Source organism: Silurus aristotelis, assembly GCF_946808225.1.
Source record: "Silurus aristotelis genome assembly, chromosome: 27".
Classification (NCBI taxonomy): domain Eukaryota; kingdom Metazoa; phylum Chordata; class Actinopteri; order Siluriformes; family Siluridae; genus Silurus; species Silurus aristotelis.
In genome coordinates, this window is record NC_139600.1 from 16345291 (window position 1) to 16368491 (window position 23201).

Below are 23201 nucleotides of genomic sequence, written 5' to 3' on the forward strand. Positions count from 1 at the left end.
ACAGTAAGACATTTGAATGGTGTAAACAAAGATGGCTGTACAAAGATCCATCATTGAGGAGCCCAGTCGTAGTGGTTCCCTGATGATGAAGTGAAGCAGGATGTCCTAGGATAGTTTAGGCGTAACGAGAGATCTTTTGATGCAAAATCTTTAGTTAAATGCTGGGATAAGTGTATAAATGAAGTACAGGAGTATGCAGTTTGTGCTCCTTGATATTTATTTTAGAAAGTCCCCCCCATAGAAGCCCTAATGTTTCTTTGGTTCCTGCATCTTTATTAAAGCATCTTTTCTTCACCGTTCCACCCGCAGGCTAAAGACAAATAAAACACTTTAAAGGCATTCCAGATGTTCTCCTGAGGAATATTAATGGTACGATGTAAAAAATCTAGTACCTAGTGCTTCCCTATCAGTGAATATTCCAGTAAATAACCTCTGTATCTCTGGAAGGTTTTTGTGGAGAAAGTTTTCTATATAGAACATTAGAACAGGGTGCTTTTGAGCAATGAGACTTATGCGTTAGGGTTCCTTCAGGATCTTATATGTCTTCGTATTGGCCTGTGAAGAAGAAATATAAAGAGTGCAGGTAAGAGCTCTTCTTTGGGAGGTTTTCTTTAAAGAGAGTTCTATGTAGAAGACCAGGTTAGGGTTGTCTTGAAGAATTAGCTAGTTGGAGTACATTTTATATAAAAAGAAAAGCGAGAAAAAAGAGCAGGGTTTGATGCTGCAAAAATCGCTTCACCCAAAAAAGTTTTGTGATGACAGAAGGCTCGCAGAAAGAAAGATTTCTCCTTGGGGATCTGAGCAGCATGTTGGGCGTCATCGATTTGTCAACGTCTCCAGGTGCCCGGCTCGGTTGATGTTTGTGTGCGCGTTGTGATTTATCACTAAGTCTCCGTGCGCCCTTTCCCTTTGTCCCTACAGTTCTGGATATTGACTTCTGGCTCGGTCCAATGCTAACATTAACCACTGGGATTCCTGGCGCTAACCTTTGCTTTCTTATTCCCCTGACACTTTTTAGACTAAGCTTCGGCCTTTCAAGATGACGGATGGCACTGTATCGCTGAGAGATGAGCTACGGCGTGCCACCAGAGATGGCCAAATGGCAGGATGTGACATTTGCAAAAAAAAAAAACAGCTTTTTCCAGAAAAAAGGGATATGTATGGCTCCTAATGTAATATGAAAAAGAAGTGGTGGTGAGATGGAATTGGAAGAAAGAAAGACGAATGAATTGGAAGACTATGAGTGTGGAGACTAGTCCCCTGCCGAAAAGTATAGCAAGTTTACAAACTGCTTGTCTATTATTTTTGTAGAAACAATAAAATACTTCCAAATTAGTGCAATTTTTACTGCTTAAACTGTGTTTAATCAAATATTGATGTTCGTTTTGTTTTACTGGAGATGTGCAGCTTGAAATCTAACAGTCTAATGATCCATGAAGTTGCTGAGCAACTCAAGAGGATGGATTTAGACAGTAGTTAATGTCAACAGTCTGCTTCAATGGCTCAGGACCACAGGTTGCATTTAATCATCATCACTGCACACCTTAACAACAATGCAACTGTAATAAATGGATATATAATATAATATATCCACAATACATGTACAGGGTTTTATTTTTAAACAAGACCCTTTGAGTCTGGTTCTTCTCAAAGTTTCTTCCTCATACGGGGTGGTATCAAAAAGTTTCAAGGCTAGTTTTGTAACAAGCCAACAGATGGCAGCACAAGGCTGCACGCACAGTCATAAGGAGCACCAACCTTAATAAGTCAGTTGGCCAAAAGACATCGTCCTGTGTACTTTATGAGCTGTGCAGCTGGTGCTATTTTGACCCCTTGCATTACCATGTCTGCTATTCTGGCCACATGTGCACCCCGTCACCAAGCTCCTCAAACGTGAGTTTCTCACGTGAAAAAACATGATCTCACTTCCGCACCCACCGTTCTCACCAGATTTAGCTCCTGCAGACTTTGCCCTCTGGAAAGAAGACTACCCGTTCCAGAAGAACACTGGGGCGCTGTATTGGCGTGCAAGGGGACTATTCTAAAGGTAAAAGTGTGGAAACGTAAATAAATAAAGTGCTTTCTTGTAAACCGAGCGAGTCTGTGAACTTTTTGATCCCGTCTCTGAGTTTTTCCTTCACCACAGGTGCCACTTGTTTGTTTATTAGGGACAAACTTACACTTATATGGAATGTATTTAGTCTTTTATAACCGTTTTCTCTGTAAAGCTGCTGAGACAATGTCCATTGTTGAAAGCGTTTTAAATATAAACATAAATGGAGAACAAGATTACTTTAAAACAAATCGTGTGTTTCGTCATTCCTTATCGCGTCCTCTCAAATTCCCAGCATATCCACATCTTCCAGTATATTCATCTTCCAGCAAACCCACATTTGCATCGAAGCCTTTGGACAGAAGGCCGACTAGGCAAAGAGGGAAGAGTGAGAGTGGGAAAGAACGAGGTGGAGAGAAAGAGAGAGAGGCAGTGAAGTATCAGTGACTGGCAGACAGACCCTGAGACGTGATATACAGCAATTTCACGGCTACAGATGTGATCAGGAGCGAAAGAGCAGGAGACGAGAGAAGGACGTGGAGCTTGTAGGAACAGGACGTTCGGAGAGACATGGAAGAGGAGGAGGTGGTGGTGGGGAGGAAGATGAAGATTAAGGAATGCTAGACGAGCTGGAGTGTGAGACAAAGCCAGGAATAAGAGAGAGGATCAGTATTCACCGAGTGTCTGCCTGTGTATCAGGAGGCTGCGACTGAAGGACGCGAGCAATAAAACAGTGCAGCGGAACTGCTATCAAAGGGGTTCGACAAGTCCGTCTCCACGCCTCTGAAGAAACGTCTTTAAATCATATAAACCTCCGAACCGAACGGCCACAAATCAAAGATTACAGAGAGGTTTTTTTGTTTTGTTTCTGAGTAAGAAGTATGTAAGGGATAAAACGAAACAACTGGGTGGTGTGATGGAGAATCCTGATGTTGATTGTTTCTTACAAAGTTTCTCATCCCTCTTATACTTTCACTTGTATCTTATACACTGTGAACTATAGCTACATACATACTGTACTTCCTGCTACTCCCTTTCAAACCATAATTATCTTCTAGATACTATACATCTCAAAGTATTGGGACACCAGACTTTTTTAGCCAGATGTGGTTCCTTCCCAAAATGTTACCACAAACTTGGAAACAAACAATTGTTCAGGAGCATGAAATGTTACTTCACTTAAACCAGGAGATCCAACCCTTTTAGAGCATGACAATGCCCCTGTGCACAAACCCAGCTTCATGAAGATATGCATTCCATTGTTTGGAATGGAAGATCTCCTGCTATAGAACCATATTGAGCACCTTTGGGATGGATGTGAATGCTGAGGGCATCCCAGGAACCTCCTCATCTTACCTACATCAGAATCTGAATTTACTACGACCCTTGTGAATTAATCTCCACAAAATCTAGTGGAACATCTTCCCGGAAGAGTGGAGCTTAATAGAAGAGCGAATGGAGACTACATGTGGAATGGGAAGTCCATAAACCTTTTTCCTTATAGAGTAACCTGATATGATCATATTGTATATATGAAACGATAAGAAGAAACCATGGTGAGAGTTCTTCTTGTGTGTAAACTGGAATTAGAAAGTTCTGAATGGAGAACCAGAGGCACATCAGAACTCAAGCACAATAGAAATTTGGATCTGGATTCTTATTCAGACCTTCACACACTCTGGTTCCTCTATACTTTTTTGCAGACAGGTTAATATAAGCGTGGCCTCGTCAGGTTTTTCTGTAAATATGTTTCCGGTTGTCGTCTAATAGACGAGATGGTGTGATAGTGACAAATTCAGACCACCTGACTTTGGTTGGAGGGCAGAGATGGTATCATCAGCCTCTTTGGGAATGAAGTACACGTGGCATTTTGAAAATGAGAATCGAACACGGCTTCTCGGTCCCTCGGGCGCGACAATCCGCAAATCCACAAACTCCTATCAAGATGTTTACAGTCCAATTGCATATGATATTTACCGATCACTGATGTGGATAACGGAGATTTCTCTTTGTCAAAGTCGAGATGGGGAAATACGACATGACCGGTAGTGATACATTCCCAAATGGAAAAGGCAGAACAATCCATTTCCAATGTCTGTGCAAATTCCGGTGTGCAATAAAGCCGGCAAATCCCTTTTCAAATCTCTCAATTTCTCTCTTCATCCTGCTCGGTCCACCTGTAATTAATCTCTGGAGGGAGAGTAAAGCCATCACAACGCTGTCAATATGAAGTCCTTTGTACTGCACTCCTGTGTGTGTGTGTGTGTGTGTGTGTGGGTGTGGGTGTGTGTGTGTGCAAAACCCATTCCAGCTCCAACAGACTCCAATATGGCCGCTGTCACAGTCGCTGTTAGCTAGAAAGGACATTTTCTCTACTTTACCGTAATCTATCAAGCTGATTTAAGGATCGATAGGAAATCTTTTCTTTTTTTTCAGGAAATCGTTTAAATCGCAAGCTTCAAACTCAAATATCTAAAGAAAATCGCTTCCTTTCCGTATTTTGGCATCAGCCTCAAGAGCGTCAAAGTGCTGGAGAGAAACAAAATAAAGGATCCTGTTTAATAAAAATGTGCGGTATCACTTTCAATTCGAAGGCCATTGTTTTATTAAACTATATTTGAATCACATCATTAAGTGGTTTGATTGATGAAAAGGTCAAGGGTTCAAGTCCCTATTGCCATGCTGCCACTCTTGGGCCCTTGAGCAAGGCCCTTAACGCTCTGTGCTCCAGGGGGGCTGTGACCCTGCGCTCTGACCCCGGCTTTCTAACATCTCTAGGATATGCAAAGATGTAATTTGACTGTAATGCACAAGTTCAAAGTACTTTTATAAAGTGTTCATAAAGGATCATAGGCACTGTTATAACTGTTTAAAGCACTCTAAATTCTGAGCATGTCGACTCATAAGCAGACTGCAGAATACACTTATGGTACAGGATTTCTTCACTAGTGACATAATGACCAATAAACAGTGCTTATAACGCATTATAAACACTAATATCGACTGTAACACCAGTGGAATAATGTCTTCTATGTGTTTGTTCGTCACACTACGTACACTATATTGCCAAAAGTTTGCGGACACCTGGCCATAAGTTTCACATGAGCTTTTTGAGCATCGCATTCCACATTTGATCCTAATTTGCTCTTATAATACCCTCCACTCTGGGAAGATGTTCCACTCGATTATGTGGAGATCTGTGTAAAATTCATTCAGCCACAAGGGTGTTAATAAAATCAGGTACTGATGTAGATGAGGTGAGGAGGTTCCTGGGATGCATCCAGCATTCACATTCATCTATAGAGCTTTTGAGCTCAGATCTCTATAGCTGGGGATCTTCCTCTCCAAACCATGTAAAGCAGATCTTCATGAAGTTTGCTTTGTGCACATTGTCATGCTGGAACAGGTTTGAGTTTCTAAGTTCAAGTGAATGTAGAATTTCATTCTACCACATCCAAAGACGTTCGATACAATTGTGTGCCTCCAGATTTGTGGTAACAGTTTAAAGAAGAACCACATAGGGCAGGAAAAGTCAGGTCCTTTACCTGGGTTGGAAGTTGTAGAAGATCTCCTGCTCTAGAGCTCCAACTATTGAAGAACATTGGGATGAATGTGAACACTGACTGCACCCCAGGATCTCCTCACCTCATGTACATCAGTACCTGACTTTACTACCACCCTTGTGTCTAAGAGAATCTCCACATAATTGACTGGAACATCTTCCCAGAAGAGTTGAGCTGATTATAACAGACAATGTGGAACGGGATGTTCACAAAGAAGCATGTAGCAATCTTATGGTCTGGTGTCCTCAAGCTTTTGCCTATACAGTGTGCATTTGTATATAAATCACACCAGCACGTACCATGAGTGAGCTTCAGATCTTTGGAGGTGCAGATACAATTTATTATCATTATTCAAGTTTGTTTATTGAGCTCTATTTTCTTCAGAATGACTCCGAGGCATTGTGTCATCTTCTAATGAAACCTAAATAAAGCACTTAATAGATGTAGATTCCAGCTTAGTTGCTTAGTCGTCTCTCAGTGTGGAGGGATGAAGTTGCCTCATGCCTTCGTTATAATTCATTATACACCAAAGACGATGAAAAATCAATGCCAACAGGACCAGGCTCAGTCTAACACTCCTCCCTCTCTGACTGCCATATCTGGCAAGATGAGTATGAAGGATTTGTTGCTGTTGCACCTTGTGCTGTTTGCTAATCCTAGTCATGGGTTCATGATCGTCAGGATTTTGAACGGGAGCAGAAACCCTGAGTCGTCCAAACTTCTTCACACAAATGAGATGATGGACTGTGCAGGGCAAGACAACTCATAATTCCCCTGTCCAATACAGCCTCGCCTCGATCCCCGGCGAAGACAAGTTGTCCGCTCTTCATCGCAAACGTCTGGAGATCCGATGTGACCCGAGTCAGGAGGGGGTCAGATCCTCTTGATTCAGTTTGACTTGTGAAGTGAATCCAATTACGACGAGCTAATTAGTTGGAATTTGAATGATGAGCTCTCGAATCGGTGTGATGCGAACGTGGCCGAGCGGAACCGGAGCGGAACCGGCAACGACCCCGCCTCGCTTTCAAGAGAAAAACGTCTGGCGTCTCAGTGGAGCCGAGCCGAGTGGAACTTGATTGGTTTTGACTGATGGATGACGGGACTACGGTCCGGTGATCATCCATCTGCTCCGTGCTCTGCTGCCGGGAGACGGATTGCGTGATGAAGCCGAACAGTTAAACGGAGGGGCTGTGATCTAAACGTCGATAGATTCCTTGCTCTCGTGGAAAGAGCAATAGTTGGAAACTTTGAGTGCTGTAATATCATCTTGCTATCCAAACAACCAATCCATCCATGCAACATACCTCGGTACCTCGACATTACGAAACCTGAACTTCCCAGAATGAAGGCAAAATCATCTGCAGCTGGTTACTTTATTAGGTCAATATTTCTGTTCATCACTATCAGATAATACAATCTGAAAAAAAGTGACTTGTTTTTCTTTCCATCTGTTGCTATAGCGTGCATCTTTACTCAATAAACTGCTCTCGGAATACATATCAGAGCAATGAGACCACTTTCGTCGTTCGCTCCATTTCTTATTCAGCGTTGATTAGCCGGCAGAGACGTGTCGAGAAAGCCATAATCAGGAAAAATAAAAGCGAGAGCTCCGGCAATTACGGATATTGACCCACCGAAGGGAAAAGAAAAAAGGCGATAAATTAAAACGTGACTCTGTGACAAGCCAGGAATCGCAGAGAGAGCCTTGAAGAGGAATATTATTCCAAAAGGTCATTCCTTTCTCTGGAGTAAAGCTGAGGGGAAAGTGTTTTTACCTAACAATATCTATGCTGTAAAGTAAAAAAAAAAACTATACAACATGCTATAATGCAACCTCAGCATTATTACAGTCAATTTACTGCCAGTTACAACAAACTCAAAAGACTGTGTGAACACCTGAGATTGGTCTTTTTACACATTCCACATTTAGTCCCTATTTGCTGTTAGAACAAACTCCACTCTTCTGGGAAGAAGTTCCTCTATATTTTGGAGAGTACCTGTCGAGATCACACTTCGCATCTGTATCTGCAGACACGCACATCTGTCCCCTTCAAAAACACGCCTTTATATTCTGCTTAAAGACAAGCCCATTCGCCTGTAGCCCAGAGACACTCCTACATATTTTTTACTCAGACACGCCCATTTCGAAAAATTCGAAGACACAGTAATGCGTCCTGATTCCAAAAGTCTCCGCTTTGTCCCACTCAGACATAGTGATAGACAGACGTATAGACATGACTATCTGTCTCACACAAACACACCTACTATACTTCTATATTATACACAGATTAGGAAAAGAAACCAGGTTTCCACCTTGCTAACTGTGCTAGCTAACTGTGCTAGCTAACTGTGCTAGCTAACTGTGCTAGCTAACTGTGCTAGCTAACTGTGCTTGCTAACTGTGCTAGCTAACTGTGCTAGGCTCCAGTGATCTCTACTGAGCGTTACAGGAGAAGATTAAACTATGAATATAAGTTTTTGTTGAATAAATGTTGATTTACATACACAATGAAATCAGTCCATGGTTCAGAATATGGGATCTGTTCATGGAATCTGTTCATAGGATCTGTTCATGGGATCTATTCATGGGTTCTGTTCATGGAATCTGTTCATGGGATCTGTTCATGGGATCTGTTCATGGGATCTGTTTACGGAATCTGTTCATGGAATCTGTTCATAGGATCTGTTCATGGGATCTGTTTACGGAATCTGTTCATGGGATCTGTTTACGGGATCTGTTCGCTGTTCATTATAATTCACTTTAGTAAACTTCTGGGAGAACTCTGGCTTTTGGCCACGCCTCTTCCTACAAAAGATGTGACTTCCTGGCACACACTATTTATTAAACTGATGGACATCTGGGCTCTGAGATCGGCGCACATATTTATGAACATCAGCGTAGCCGTGTAAAACTAAACCCTCCTGAAAGAGCTCGGACTTCAGCTCCGCTTAACGTCAAATCACCGCCAAGACACGAGATGAGGAATTAAATTACATGTGAGTTCCGGCGTCCGTCCAGAAATCGAGGGATAGCGCTGGGTTCATGAGATGCCCATGACTTTTCCTCAAACATCTAAGAGGAGGCCATGACGAGAAGGAAAGAGAGAGGGAGGAATTCTAAAGATTCAACAAAAGTCCATGTTTAAACAATGAGTTCAAGCCATAAATTTTAATCCGCTGGGATAAAACTCAACACGCTCGGAGCTTGTCTCACATAAACGTGAATGAGTGCAGTATGAATAACAAAACGTTGCGAGAGCACATGTGGAATATGAAGCTCTTAGATCAGGGTTCAGTCTTAGGTTTTAAAAGAGTCACTTGTTTGTGGATCCTTTATTTATCACATCTGTTCTTCATCCTGCTATTCTTTTACTAACACTCACTTTATTCTTTTATTCTCTCTTTTTGAAAATTTTTTTTCAACAACAGTATGGGTTTGTATATATATGTATTCCATCCATCCATCCATCCATCCATCCATCCATCCATCCATCCATCCATCCATCCATCCATCCATCCATCCATCCATCCACTTTTGCACTGGACTCAACATGGAACACTTGTAATTTTCAGAAACAATCACAAAGGTAAAAAATAAATGAATATAAAAATGTGGATGTTACTACAACAACAACAACAACAACAACAACAACAAGAACAAGAACATAAATAAATGAAAAAATAAAAAAAAACTGCTAAATCTTGGTAGCTTATATATATATATATTTTTTTTTTTTTTTTGCTGAACTCCGTATTAAACCAGCCGTATATCATTAGCTGCTAATGGACTCGATTAGTTCATTATGTGTATCATTGACTTTAACTGCATAATTCTGTGAGAAAAAAGAGAGAAAGAGAGAGAGAGAGAGAGAGAGAGAGAGAGATATTATTCCTCTCTACCCCAACCACCAGCTTTCAAAAAAGTTAAAGCCAAATAGAGTGAAAGAAAAACAGCTCATAACTAGCATAATTAGCGAGAAGCTCATGAGCAGGATGTTCTGCGGCTCGCTAAAGAACTCCTCTTCAATTAAACGGTGCGAGAGATAAAGCGAGTTCACGTCTCATCTTGTCACGTCTCATCACGTCACGTCACTTCACCTCACGTCACATCCTGCACTTTAATGAAAGAGCAATTCGGTGTGGAGAAGTGAATGAAACTAATCAGCTGGAGCCTGAGGGGACGAGCGCAATGCAACGATGCTAAACACAATTAAAGAACAGAAAACCAAAAAAACAAAGCAAGATGAAGAATCCAGACAGGAACCGACACACACACACACACACACACACACACACACACACACACACACACACACACACACACTTAAATTCACACATTGTCTCTCACTCTGAGACTCACTTTAGATCTTGGAAAGGTTCGGCTCGAATGTGCGGCGTCTCAACCGAATGAGCAAAAACAACTCCCTCGTTACCTACAGAGAGAGAGAGAGAGAGAGAGAGAGAGAGAGAGAGAGAGAGAGAGAGAGAGAGAGAGAGAGAGAGAGAGAGAGAGAGAGAGAGACCCATTAAGAAAGCATAAATGAAAAGAATGAGAACAGTGAAGAGAAGGTGTGTGACATTTAGGCAGATAGATAGATAGATAGATAGATAGATAGATAGATAGATAGATAGATAGATAGATAGATAGATAGATAGATAGATAGATAGATAGATAGATAGATAGATAGATAGATAGATAGATAGATAGATAGATAGACAGACAGACAGACAGACAGACAGACAGACAGACAGACAGACAGACAGACAGACAGACAGACAGACAGACAGACAGACAGACAGACATACAGACAGACAGACAGACAGACAGACAGACAGACAGATAACAGACAGACAGAAGGATAGATGGGTGCTGATTTCATCACATTACAGTTCTCAACAAAAGGCTCTTTTTGTTCTAAAATTCTTTCTTTCAGTCTTTTCTACTTTCTTCTGTACTCTCTTGTTTTAAAACCTTATCTCTCTCTCTCTCTCTCTCTCTCTCTCTCTCTCTCTCTCTCTATCTTTCACTGTCTCTTTTACACATCTCTCTCACACACACACACACAGAGAGAGAGAGAGAGAGAGAGAGAGAGAGATGTGTGTAAAAGAGAGAGAGAGAGACACTGAGAAAGTGTGTTTAATCTGATTCAGAGATGCGAGAAGATGGAAATGTAATTTTCTTAATACTTGTGTGTGTGTGTGTGTGTGTGTGTGTGTTTGAGTGTGTGTGTGTGTGTGTGTGTGTGTGTGTGTGTGTGTGTGTGTGTGTGTGTGTGTGTGTTACCTGTCACTCTCAGCTTCTCAGTGCCGATGCTGATCTCATTCTCATCTGCGGAGAACAGCACTCTGTCTCCATCTGAGCTCCGGACCTCAAACCTCTGGCACTGAGCCTCCACTGTCTCTGATCCTGTAACACACACACACACACACACACACACACACACACACACACACACACACACACACACACACACACACACAGGTTTAGATGATCCACTGATCTGCAGAGCATCTCATCATTTTTGCGCACTTTTCTGGCCACACGCTTCAGAGAGTTCAGTCCTGCAGTCTGATTGGTTCTCTGCATAACCATCACACACCAACACAATCAGCAAAACAATGCGGCTATCAATCTGTCTATCCATCTATCTGTCTATCTCTATATCTCTCTGCCTACCCATCCATATGTCTGTCCATTCATTAATCAATGTTTGCCTGTCGGTCTGCCGTCTCTCTATCCATCAATCTGTAAGTCTGTCTGTCCATCCATCAATCCACACATTCATACACCCAAATGTCTGTCCATCCATATACCATATGTCTGTATTGCTATCTTCATCTCCAGCCATCTATCCATATGTCTGTCCATCTGTCTATCCATATGTCTGTCCATCCATATGTCTGTCCTTCTGTCCATCCATATGTCTGTCCTTCTGTCCATCCATATGTCTGTCCTTCTGTCCATCCATCTATCCATCAGTCAGACCAAAGTGTTTAGAATCCGTTTTGAAACAGTGCAGATGTTGTGGTTGGTCGATGGCAATGCCAGTTTCTTGATGCAGTAAAAAAACCAGGCTGGTTTTATAAACCAGAAATTCAGCAAGCTGCTGCTTCAAGCTTTAAATTGTCCCAAAAAGCATTCAGGGAAAATGTGTATGAAGAGTTTATTTTTAAGTATTTTGTAAAAAAAAAAAATCTAGATCTTCTTCCTTCTGGTAGCTAAACTTAGCATTAAAAGCAACCATTAACGGATAAAAAGTATCTTTTTCTTTCACTAAAAATGGCTGTTGTCAGAGTGTGTTATTCTTTTTCCGATTGTTTTTTTCTCTGTGTAAGAGGACAAAATTGTTTCTTTATATCTGATGAAAAGCTGATGGTTGTTGGTAGTGAAGTCCCACTGAGAGGTGCAACATCAGAAATAACATCTGCTCTACAAAACCCCCTGAGGGATTATCACAAATATCCACTCTGTCCTCAATGTGTGTGTGTGTGTGTGTGTGTGTGTGTGTGTGTGTGTGTGTGTGTGTGTGTGTGGTGGGCATCTTGAGAAATGTCTGCCTAGGCTGGGATTGTATGCTATTTGCCGCTACGCTAGCTCCAATTTAAGACACAACACCGGAGGATTGGACAGTGTGTGTGTTTGTCCAGAGGATGTGATAGAGGACGCAGTGGACCATCGCTTCTCTAATCTCCTGCAGCAGAGACTCGTGGGAAATGGAGTTTTTTCCGCTAGGATCAGCAGGATAAATGAAGCCGCTATGCTTTTCCGCTCGCCGGCTCAATCAGGGTGCTGAAAAACGCTCAGCGCCGAGCCACTCGAAGAACGCCGGACCACTTTTTGCGGCCCTGTACCGCACAAGGGCACTCGAGTTTGATTCGGACACGGCGGAGTCAGACTTCAAGGCCTGAGGTTAGAGAAACACGGTAAGTAACCCCTTTGCACGCACTTGACTCCGAAGTCCGAGTCATTGCCGGGGCTTTTGGTGAGAGTGTGGAGTGTGTGGAGTGTGTGGAAAGCATGGAGAGCATGGAGAGCATGGCCGACTTTGTAATCAGAGTCGGTGCTTTCTCATTAGCATGGCTTTTCTACTAGTCATCAAAGCACACAGTCACTTGACAAATCAGAAACTTTGACGAAGTTGAATTAAATCAGGTCACATAAGGCAGGGGGACTGTTGACTTCAGCCAGAGGCACCATAATTCCATGAACATAACATGTCTCCAGAAACAAGAGGACTTTTGGCAAATGTTTTGCCCCAGTGAAAGAACATTTGGTAACCATACACTCCAACAAATACTGCCAGAATAACTCCGTGGTTAAATGTCTGAGTTACTGATCAGAAGCCCAGGGGTTCAAACTGCCACTCTTTAGGACCCTTGAGCAAGGCCCTAAACTTTCTGTGCTCCAGGGGCACTGGATCATGGCTAACCTTTTAATCTGACTCTAGCTTCCTTTGAAATGCAAATAAAAACTGTGCTACAGTGTAAAAATATTACTAATAAAAAGCCCCTTTACCTCCTTCTTCTCTGAACCTATGCTAGATATTAAGGAACAAGCCTTGCAGCCAAGTGTGGCATCTTGAAGAAGTCCTAAGACTCTGATCGTTCTAGTGGAGCTGTCCAGTTCTGAAATTAAAACAAAGTGAGGCATCTTGAAGAAATCCAGAGATTCTGGTGGATTGGTCTGCTAATAAAGCTATCTTAGACCTAAACTATGGGTGATCCTCAGCTAAAAAAGAGTGAGACTGGAGAAGAGAAAGTTGAAAAGAAGAAGAGCGAGGTATTACAGTGAGAGAGGAAAGGGAAGTGTAAATTGACCTCATATTTGTTTCATGCTGCGGGTGGATAGACAGAGATTTGAGAACAGCGGTGCTTCACTTTAGACTCGGAGAGTGCCTTGGTGAAAAAACAGCATGAGCAGGGCCTCTGTGACACACACACACACACACACACACACACACACACACACACACACACACACACACACACACACACACACACACACACACACACTATATTATTCATTCAATGCTATCTATCATATCCTTAACACCTGAAACTGACCTTGAGGAAGAAGAAAGGAATATCCAGAAATATTTATTTTGTCTGTGAGTGGGTGTCTTTTCCTCTGTACCTGACCCCTACCCCTCCCCACCGTTGTGGTTTATTCCACTTTTTTTTGGTCTCTCCGTCTCAAATTACACGTCAGCAGCAATTTCGTGGTCACCACTTAAAGATCCAAAGTGATCTGTCACTCTTCATAAGGTGAAGCATCGCCTCAACATTACACTGGCTTTTTGTCCTTTCTAACGCTAACCAGCTGGCAAAACATTGTGAACATTAACGTCAAACCATCAGTTAGCATAACCGCCATACAAATTATGCTAATTGGGCTTGATCTCTGTTCTTCTTTGGAGCTCAAAATCAGGGCCGCAAATGAGACTTGAAAATGGGTACCCTCTTCCAGCTGGAACGATTCTTGAACGAGGCTTGCTTGCTATTTTTAAGTCGAAAAGATTTCATGTCTGAAGTGTTGTGTCACCTTTTATTAGCGAGTCCTCATCTGCACCAGGGACCTAATCTTGATAAAATCTGGGCTATTTTTCACAAAGTTCTACAACCTTTTCAAAACATTTGTAAAGGTCTATGCAAGGTAGTAGTCATGACAGCGAACACATGCTTCCTGTGAGACATGTGAAGTCAACCGCATATTTACAACCTGCTAGTTTTATCCACTTTGCTTTACATGGAAGAGCATAGACATGGATGATTGACTGGTGTCTCTATGATTGACAGGAGAGATTCAATTGTGTTTTATTTCTATGGAGATTTTTACAATGGACATTGTCTCAAAGCAGCTTTACAGAATGTAAGGATTATAGAAGAAAATTCACTTCCATTTTCCAGTAAACAAACCTAAGAATACTGTAGCAATGAAAACTCCCTTAGATGGTATGAAGAAGAAAGCTTGGGAGGAACCAGACTCAAAAGGGGAACCCATCCTCATCTGGGTGACACAAGATTGTAATTATAAATCATTAAAACATTACAAACACCAGAGTGTGAGAAATATCATGAGCACTCGCCTATGTGATTATGAGTAATGTCTGTGGCAGCGGGGGCGTGGCCGAGCGTCGGTTTGTGAATGGGGGGCGGGGCAGGACGCAGGTAAGCGGGGATTTGCCTCACCTGCAACTAATAAAACCTGATGTCTGTGCTTTCGTTTCAGTGATCAGGAGGCGCATAAAAGCCGAGGGAGCGGAGGTGTGTGTGTGTGTGTGTGTGTGTGTGTGTGTGCCAGTAGTGCCGTGCGAGCACTGAGCGACCAAACACCAGTGTGATAAAACAAACATAATAGTGAATAAAGAACGGCGGTGACGCCGGTGAACCGACCTGTTGTGGCTGTCCTTTTTCCTCCCTCCCACTCGCTCTTCCACAATGTCCTTTCTACATTTTTCTACAGTCATTTGGAGTTGTGGAACCAGGAGCTCCTTAGCAACTCATAAATGAGATAATCATCTGAGCTTATTATATATTCAACACCAAAACAAGATGTCCTCCATGCAGTCTTCATGCAGTCTTAATGCAGTCTTTCAGACTCACAATCCACAAAAAAATGCGTTTCAGTTTCATCACACAATAAGGTTCAAGAGACATTTATTCAGTAGAAGTCTCCAGTGTCTGTTGTCCAGGGTTCTGAAATCTTCAGAACGGAGCTGCTAAATGGACGAAAATTACCAAATCAATTGATGGTTCTTTTAAGAAACCCAACTTACCTCAAACAATTGGCCTCCATCTTAATCATGAATAATTAAAAAAAAATTTGTAATGTTGTGTGAAGCCATGAAGCCCAAATCGGTAGCACAAACTAAATCGACCCCAATTACGAAGGCCAAGGAGGGATTATAGAGGAAAATCCGAAGATAAAGTGAGACTAATTTTGATCATGCTGATAGGACGAGGTAGGGGAGTGCCTGTAGGACAGCGCTCGGCTTTCACTCACTTAATCCACACTTGATTGCATCCACACTTCCATGCTGAGAAAGATTTCTATACAGGAGGTGACGCCGCTCCGGGGGAAGACGGCCTCCAATCACAAACAAAGATGCAGTTGCCAAAAAACCCACGTATGGAACCATATGCTTATTTAATTACCTCATGGAAATGGTTATGCTAATTAAACAAGCTGAGTGGGTTTGTTTGCTTCGGCATAATTTAATAGTACAGGTCAGTTTGTAGGTAATTGAACAAAATGGCTGTGAAGGTTGATGGTATTGGCATCCAAACTGGCTGTAGCTCGTAGAAATCACAGCCCTTTTTATACTTAACGTTCCATTTTTACGAGATAGACAGTAATTGGACAGTTACCCACTGTGCATCACAGAATCATTAGCAAACAAAACCTTTTTTTTTTTTTTTACAAGCCTGGATGTGGAATTTGCATCTACATCCTGTAGTTTTTTTCTCTCCAGGTAAGGAGTACGCAAAGTGCTAAAGCCGGTAACGCAGGCCATGAAAAGATATTCAACCCTGTAAAAGAACACCATAAAGAGAAGCATAAAGCATCACAACCTCACAGGGTTCAATACAAAACCCCCAGCCAGTGGACAGCTACAAAACCCATAAATACAGCTTATAGAGTGCTGAAATATTATGGACAGAGAAACAGTGAGGTGAGGTGCAAAGAAGGACAGGTTCTGCTTTATATTAGTGGTATACTTGGTAGAACCAGGGTTTAAAATAAACACCCTGGAACCAAACAGGGGCATCTGTGGGGGCAACACAAGTTTCTTACATTTCATAAATTCAACGTTTCATAAATGATGTTTGCTCAATTTGGTGAGAAAGTTCCTGTTAAACCAGATGCACATTGTGATTTTGGCCACGATTTGATTCGTCTGAGACCAATTTTTTAAATCCTAAAAGATTTCTATAATGCGAGGCCAAAATCTTTAGTCTCTGATCGCTGGTTTGTTCACCGACAACCGATTAATGGCCGTTGCAATAATTTCCTGCCTCTGGTGAATGAGAGCCGAAGATTTTAGACTCCTTCCTGCAGGGTGACATCTCCTACGATGACCGGCAAACCAAGTCCCAATACCAAACCTTTAAACCACCTCAGCGAAAATGACGAAACAAGTCGGTGGACAGTACAGCAAGAAGAGAACTTATGAAGAGAAAAGGAGTGTTCGAATGACTTTTTATTATCGAGGCGTTGTGGAAAAAATGAACAGAACGTTACAGTTGCTGCTAGTTACCGTTATCAAGAGAATGCGGGTCTGAACATGTCAAGGACTGATGATGTTAAACATGGGATGGGTCTTTTTCCTGTGTGATCAGTTTTTGACTTTGGTACAACCTGACATTCTGACAGCTGAGATCCTAAAGTGTGACGAGCAACAATCGCAAAAGACTATATATATATATATATATATATGCACACACATACATACATAAATACGCCTAACTGAGCAGCATCTGCACATACCTCATACCACACGCTAGTTTGCCTGCCTGTTCTATTGCAAAAAAGCAACAATTCTTTGGCCATTATTAAATTTCACATTAGGAATATAGAAACCCGCTCATCTTCTTGTGTCACCGTGCCATTGATGGAAAATCTAACAAAGACCAGTTTCTTTAGAAGAACTGGGATCAGAAGTGTAGTGGTTTAGACAAGACTCATTGTCCAACACCACTGCAATTGCCACTGCCACCACTGGGTTACTGATTGTTCAGATTTGAGGTTAAAGTTTAAAACTGCCACTATTGGGCCCCTGAGCAAGGCCCTTAGCACTCTCTGCTACACACTAGAAACCTGCCTGGGGCAAGCTGTTCATCTAAGCCTTGCTTCCTGAACAATTCAATTGGGAGATAGTAAGATACAAAGGTCACAAGTTCAAATCCCAGCCACACCAAGCTGCCACTCTTTGGCCACTTACACCATGGCAAGGACCTTAACCCCAAAGTTCAGTTGTATGAATGAGATACTCTGAATCAGGGGTCACCAACCTTTTTGAAACTGAGAGCTACTTATTGGATACTGATTAATGTGAAGAGCTACTAGTTTGACACACATTTCTGAAATAACAAATTTGCTCAATTTACCTTTAATGATATTCATCTATATCTAATTATCTATATTTTAATATTGTCATTTTTAAATTCACACCAATGCAAGTGTGATTTTGTCAGGGAACCACCAGCCACGCCTCCCTATAAGGCACAAACTCTCACTCAGCCTCTCCCTGCTCTAATCACCTACACCTGTTCCCCATTACCTTTCCCCTTTATAAGGTCCCGATTCCACCTGACTCACTGTCGGATCTACTCATTACCGTGAGAGATCTACTGGACTTCCATGCGCCACTTCAGAGGAAGTGCTAAAGATAGGTTTGCCTTTAACTGTTCACATTGGCGATTATCCCTGGACTACCCGCATTATGGAGTCTACCCACATTACGGTTTATACCCACTCTCCGGTTTGTACTTCTCGTCAAGCCTCTGCCTTGTATATGTTCAGACTAAATAAAGGCAAGGTGTTTAACCATACTCCTGTTTCCGACTCTTGGTCTATCCGTGACAGATTTACAAAAGAATAACAAAAAAAAAAATAGATGCAGCTCACTAGTAAGTGGCGCGATGGTAAACTAGAAAAGACCCACGGGCGACTCCTGTGGTCCTTGTGGGCAACCTGGTGCCCACGGGCCCCATGTTGGTGACCCCTGCTCTGGATACTTCAGCTAAGTTGCACTGGATTTGGGCTTCTGCCAAATGCTATAAATGTAACAGAATTTTACTACAAATGGGGAGAATCAAGAATCTGGTGTACTGGGGTGCAGTGGTGGGAGTGATAGGATAAGGGGTCAGGGGTAGACATGAGAAATGTATATAGACTAATCAACTAAATTCTGATTTAGAAACAGTAGACTTCAATCTCATACACATGTTTTTTTGTATAATTCCAATTCCATTCTGCTGGAGCACCAAACCGAAACTCCATTATTTATAAAATAGACTACAGACTCTATGGGACTCTTTTTTTTTTATTTTCATTCCTATTGCATTTTAAGAATTTCAATCATCCTTCGGTCTCCGTACCCATTAATTAGATACTTCATTATTTAAAGAAAAAAAAAAAACAGGCCTTCTTTAAAATTCTGCTCCGAAATGATCAAGATGTCATCAAAACCCGCCGGATTCTCTTTAGTGAAAGACAAAAACAACCCGAGGGAGTTATTCATATTTATGCAAAAAAAAAGGATGGTGTATGCATGATCACACGAGTCGAATTTACCCACGGCTGCTTTTAGTCGTTAACAAGCTGTGGGTTTTTTTTTTTTTTTCGTACACTTCTCTCTTTTTTTCTTCATTTCATTTTGCAATCATGTTGGATTATGTTCTATTTTCATACAACACACGTCATGGGTTCTCGGCTAAACACTTGGCTTGGAGAGATTAGCAATCTGCTGGCCTGATTTGTGTAAACAAATTCAGAAATCTGGTTTGTTGCTCTCACATTTACATTTACATTTGCGGCATTTAGCAGACGCCCTTATCCAGAGCAACGTACAAAAGTGCTTTAAATCTCTAGTAATGAATAAATCTACACTGGTACGCCAGATTACAAACTTAATATAAATATAACTCGAATTGAACAAACTTGGAAAGTGCTAATTTAGGTATTTCAGGAAGAGGTAGGTCTTCAGTCGTCGCTTAAAGATAATCAGGGACTCTGCTGCTCTTCTTTTTTGCTTTTCACAGACTTGTAGAAACGCAATTAAACTTATGTAAAAATATGGTCACCACTTGAAAGCTCCCGTTGCTCAGTCTGTCTGTGCAACAAAAGAAAAAGTAAAAGAAACCACCCCCGAAATTCTGTTGGTTTCCACAACATACCAGAACCATTACAAACCATCATAATTAAACACTTCACCAAATTGTTTCCATCATGTTGCATGCTTGGGTCATCATGGAGGTGGTACCTTAGTGGTTAAGTCATTGGACTCTGTATCAGCAGGTCACAAGTTAAAATACCACCCCCACCAAGCTGCCAATGCTGGGCCCTTGAGCAAGGCCCTTAACCCTCAACTGCTCAGTTGGACAGTAAGTTGCTCTGGATACAGGAGTCTGCCAAATGCTATAAATGTAAAATCATCATCAAACCAAAGAAGCTGTTTGTAGAAACATATTGAAAACCAAAGGCTTAATGACAATGTTCCAATGGTTTAAACTGGTATCCAGTAGACACCAGTATGTGATCTACAAGCTGCCAAATGTGTTCTAGTGGTCCTTAATGTTTACAGACAGAACATCCCACCAGTAGAAGACAAGGTAGAGGTCCACTAAGTTAGACCATTATAGTGTCCAATAAAACCAGGATAATTCCCATTATAACAGTACAAACCTAGTGTTTCTCAGCCTGTGCATTAAAGCATCTAAATAAATACATGTGTCACAAAGGGGATCTAAAGAAGTTGGAAGGCATATGGAAAAGCAAAACAATGTCTAATGGAGAACAACAACAACAAAGGGACACAGACAACACAATGCTAGGCAAAGGCTAAGACATGAAAACATGAGCATGAAAAAAAACAAGGACAATGATTACACGTGTCCCTCAAAACAAAACTCTAACAACATATATGAAGCACTTCGGGTTCATAGAAATCAAACAGAACCTTGGACGATTCCTGCTCAAACATTATATATTGGTCGTATATACTGGAGTTTCACTTTGAATGTAAATTAGGTATAAGGATTGAGTACCCAAATGGTCAGGCGCTACTTTTCATAGCTACAAGGCAGCTATGAAAAGGGGTGCCCATGGTGACCAGGAGGGGTATAGTCTAAGAGGGCCATGAAAAGGGGGGCCCTCTGGTGGCCTGGAGGGATATAGTCCAAGGTAACTTGGAGGGGTATAGGCCAAGGTAGCCATGAATAGGGTGTACTTTGATGGCCTGGAGGGGTATAGTCCAAGGTGACTATTAAAAGGGGTTCCCTCTGATGACCTGAGAGGCTACAGACCAATCTGGCGTTTAAAAAAGTCCAGTGAGTGAGATTTCACGTGGCCTGTGCTTCGCCCTTGCTTTGACTTCATGAAGTTTGTCCTTTGGACTGTTTATGATATGGATTTTCGCATTGTGTATGGTATTTTGTTAAGCAACCTTTCTGAGCGTGGATCCTTAAACATCTCCAAGACCGAGTCTTTACTAAATCGGTTAATTTAGTAACCTCTAGAATGAACTGAAAGCAAGTTGTCTAATGAAATTGCTTTGGCTTGTTTCAAAGTCAATGTTAGATCAAAGCCTTTCTGTGAGCTCGTGTGGATATGAGCAGCATCTCGGGAGCTCAGGCCACGGCGAACGAAGCGATGTTGATTTTAGCGTGGCCCAAAGGCAGCTGCTATACTTTACAGAAAAACACAAAATGGGGCTCAGTAACAAAACGCTAATCTGTTAAGCACTTGTATAAAAAGGGCATTGATTGTAAGCAGACAGGATGAACACTCTGTGTCGTGGGTTGTATTTATTTTTTTTAAGTGATGCATTTCACACCCACTTGAGCACGTTTCGGAAAAATCTGGAGCACAATCAGCCCTGATCTGATGGAAACACAGAGCTTGGGCGACTTATTCGATAAGAAAGGATTACTCTCATTCCCAATCAGAGCCACTCCAGAACCATCCAGCGCCGAGTGTCTTTAGACCAACGCAATCCGAGACAATCCAAGGTTATTCCATTCCATCACGACGAGGACGATAATGAATCACAAGTGAGAATTAACTCTGGGGTACGGATTCAGTCTGCGTCAGAAGCGAGCACTGAAACTGAAATCCCGTCAAAACGGTTGTTTGATGAATAAAATTGTTGAGTGTGCGATTTTTTCATTTCTGTAGTAAAATTCAGAAAACCAAATGAAGAGTTAAACCATAAAAAAAAATCATTTAAAGAACAAAGATATTCATTCAAATTCATTTCTATAGTAACGGCTCATTCGGAGAACCTTGACTCATGACAGTGCAGCAATCCAGAACTTTGAATCATCTTATCAAGTTTGGCAATGACACGACCGTGGTGGGTCTCATTAGCAAGAACGATGACTCAGCATACAGCGAGGAAGTGCAGGGGCTAAAGAACTGGTGTAAATCCAAAGACATGTCTCTGAATGTATATGACTTCAGAAGGACAAAAAGGAATCGCTCCCAGCTGAATATCATAAAGATTGTCAAGAACAAGCCATTCCTTGCTGTTCCCCCATGGAGAACCTTACCTGTTCCCTAAACTCCACCTCTATAACAAGGAAATCCCAGCAGGAAATCCCAGCTCTCTTTTATCTTCCTCAGCACGTTCTCCAGAATGAATGTTGAGAGCATCCTGAGCACCTATAGTGGATATTTAAGATGGATGGAAAGATCTTCAGGGTCTTGCTTCCCTCAACCACTGACATTTACACAGCAAGTGTTCATATCCGCAAAGCCAGCAGCATTGTGGATGATTACACACACACACACACACACACACACACACACACACACACACACACACACACACACACACACACACACACACCTAGAAATAGGAATCGAAGCAGTCAAACACTCAGAGCCAAACTGTGTAACAATCAATAAATCTATCTATCTATCTATCTATCTATCTATCTATCTATCTATCTATCTATCTATCTATCTATCTATCTATCTATCTATCAGTAGAAGTGTAGATGTAACGAGGTGTAATATGAAATGCATAATGAAAATGAAGCATCATTCAGTCAGTTTTACTCTGCAAACATCAATAACAACTTGAGCTCCTCAGTTTTGGAAGTGATCATGGTAGAAGGTGATCATGGTAGAAGGTGATCATTCACAGCTAGATGTGAGGCCTTACACCATTCTAATGCTCTCAACTTCACCTTGGGCTGTTCTTTTCCTCCACATTGTGCACCAACATCCTGCAACACCTCACACCCACAGCTGGAGTATCGTCAGGACAACGTCATAGAAACGCTCTGAGAGAGCGACTTGTTGGGGTTTAATCTCCCCGGCAAGAATAAATGTAAATAAAAACTCCTGACACAGAAAAAATCCGAGACACGAAAAAAAAAGAGATAAAAGCAAAAAAAAAAAAAAATGATTTATAATCCGCAAAAGATAAATTATTTATCTGAACCTGATCAGAGGCGTTAATAAAGAGCAAAGAGGGAAAAAGATGAAGCGGCATCACCTGCATTAATCAGAGTGTGTGTGTGTGTGTGTGTGTGTGTGTGTGTGTGTGTGTGTGGGATTGCGAGACATGTATAATCAAAGTCGCTGTCATAACCTGCAAATGACTGATGTGTTTATTCACACACACAAACACACACATACACACACACACACACACACACACGTGCGTGGTGCCCTCTATCACTGACATTTCTCGAGCACATATGCATGCAAATTCTTCATAACCCCCATCACACACACACATACACACACACACACACACACACGAGCGTAGGAGTGTTTGCCACAGCATGTTACTACACCGAGCTTCATCTCACTCTAATGAGAAAGGATGATAAAACACTGTTCTACGGCACAA

The 23201-nt window shown here is 41.7% G+C and overlaps 1 protein-coding gene across 3 annotated transcripts in view; it reads right to left on the reverse strand.

The window, feature by feature from the left end:
• The window catches only part of sgcz (sarcoglycan zeta), a 152117-nt gene that overhangs the window by 17984 nt on the left and 110932 nt on the right, over positions 1–23201 (reverse strand). For all 3 annotated transcript variants that reach the window (XR_014532005.1, XR_014532006.1, XM_083532998.1), the window contains exons 5-6: positions 10901–11023; positions 9977–10049 (exon numbers count right to left, since the gene is read on the reverse strand). Coding sequence is in view for 1 of the 3 variants with exons in the window: in XM_083532998.1 (XP_083389124.1) it covers positions 9977–10049; positions 10901–11023 (196 nt within the window). In the remaining 2 variants the exon portion in view is untranslated. The remainder of the gene's footprint in view (positions 1–9976; positions 10050–10900; positions 11024–23201) is intronic.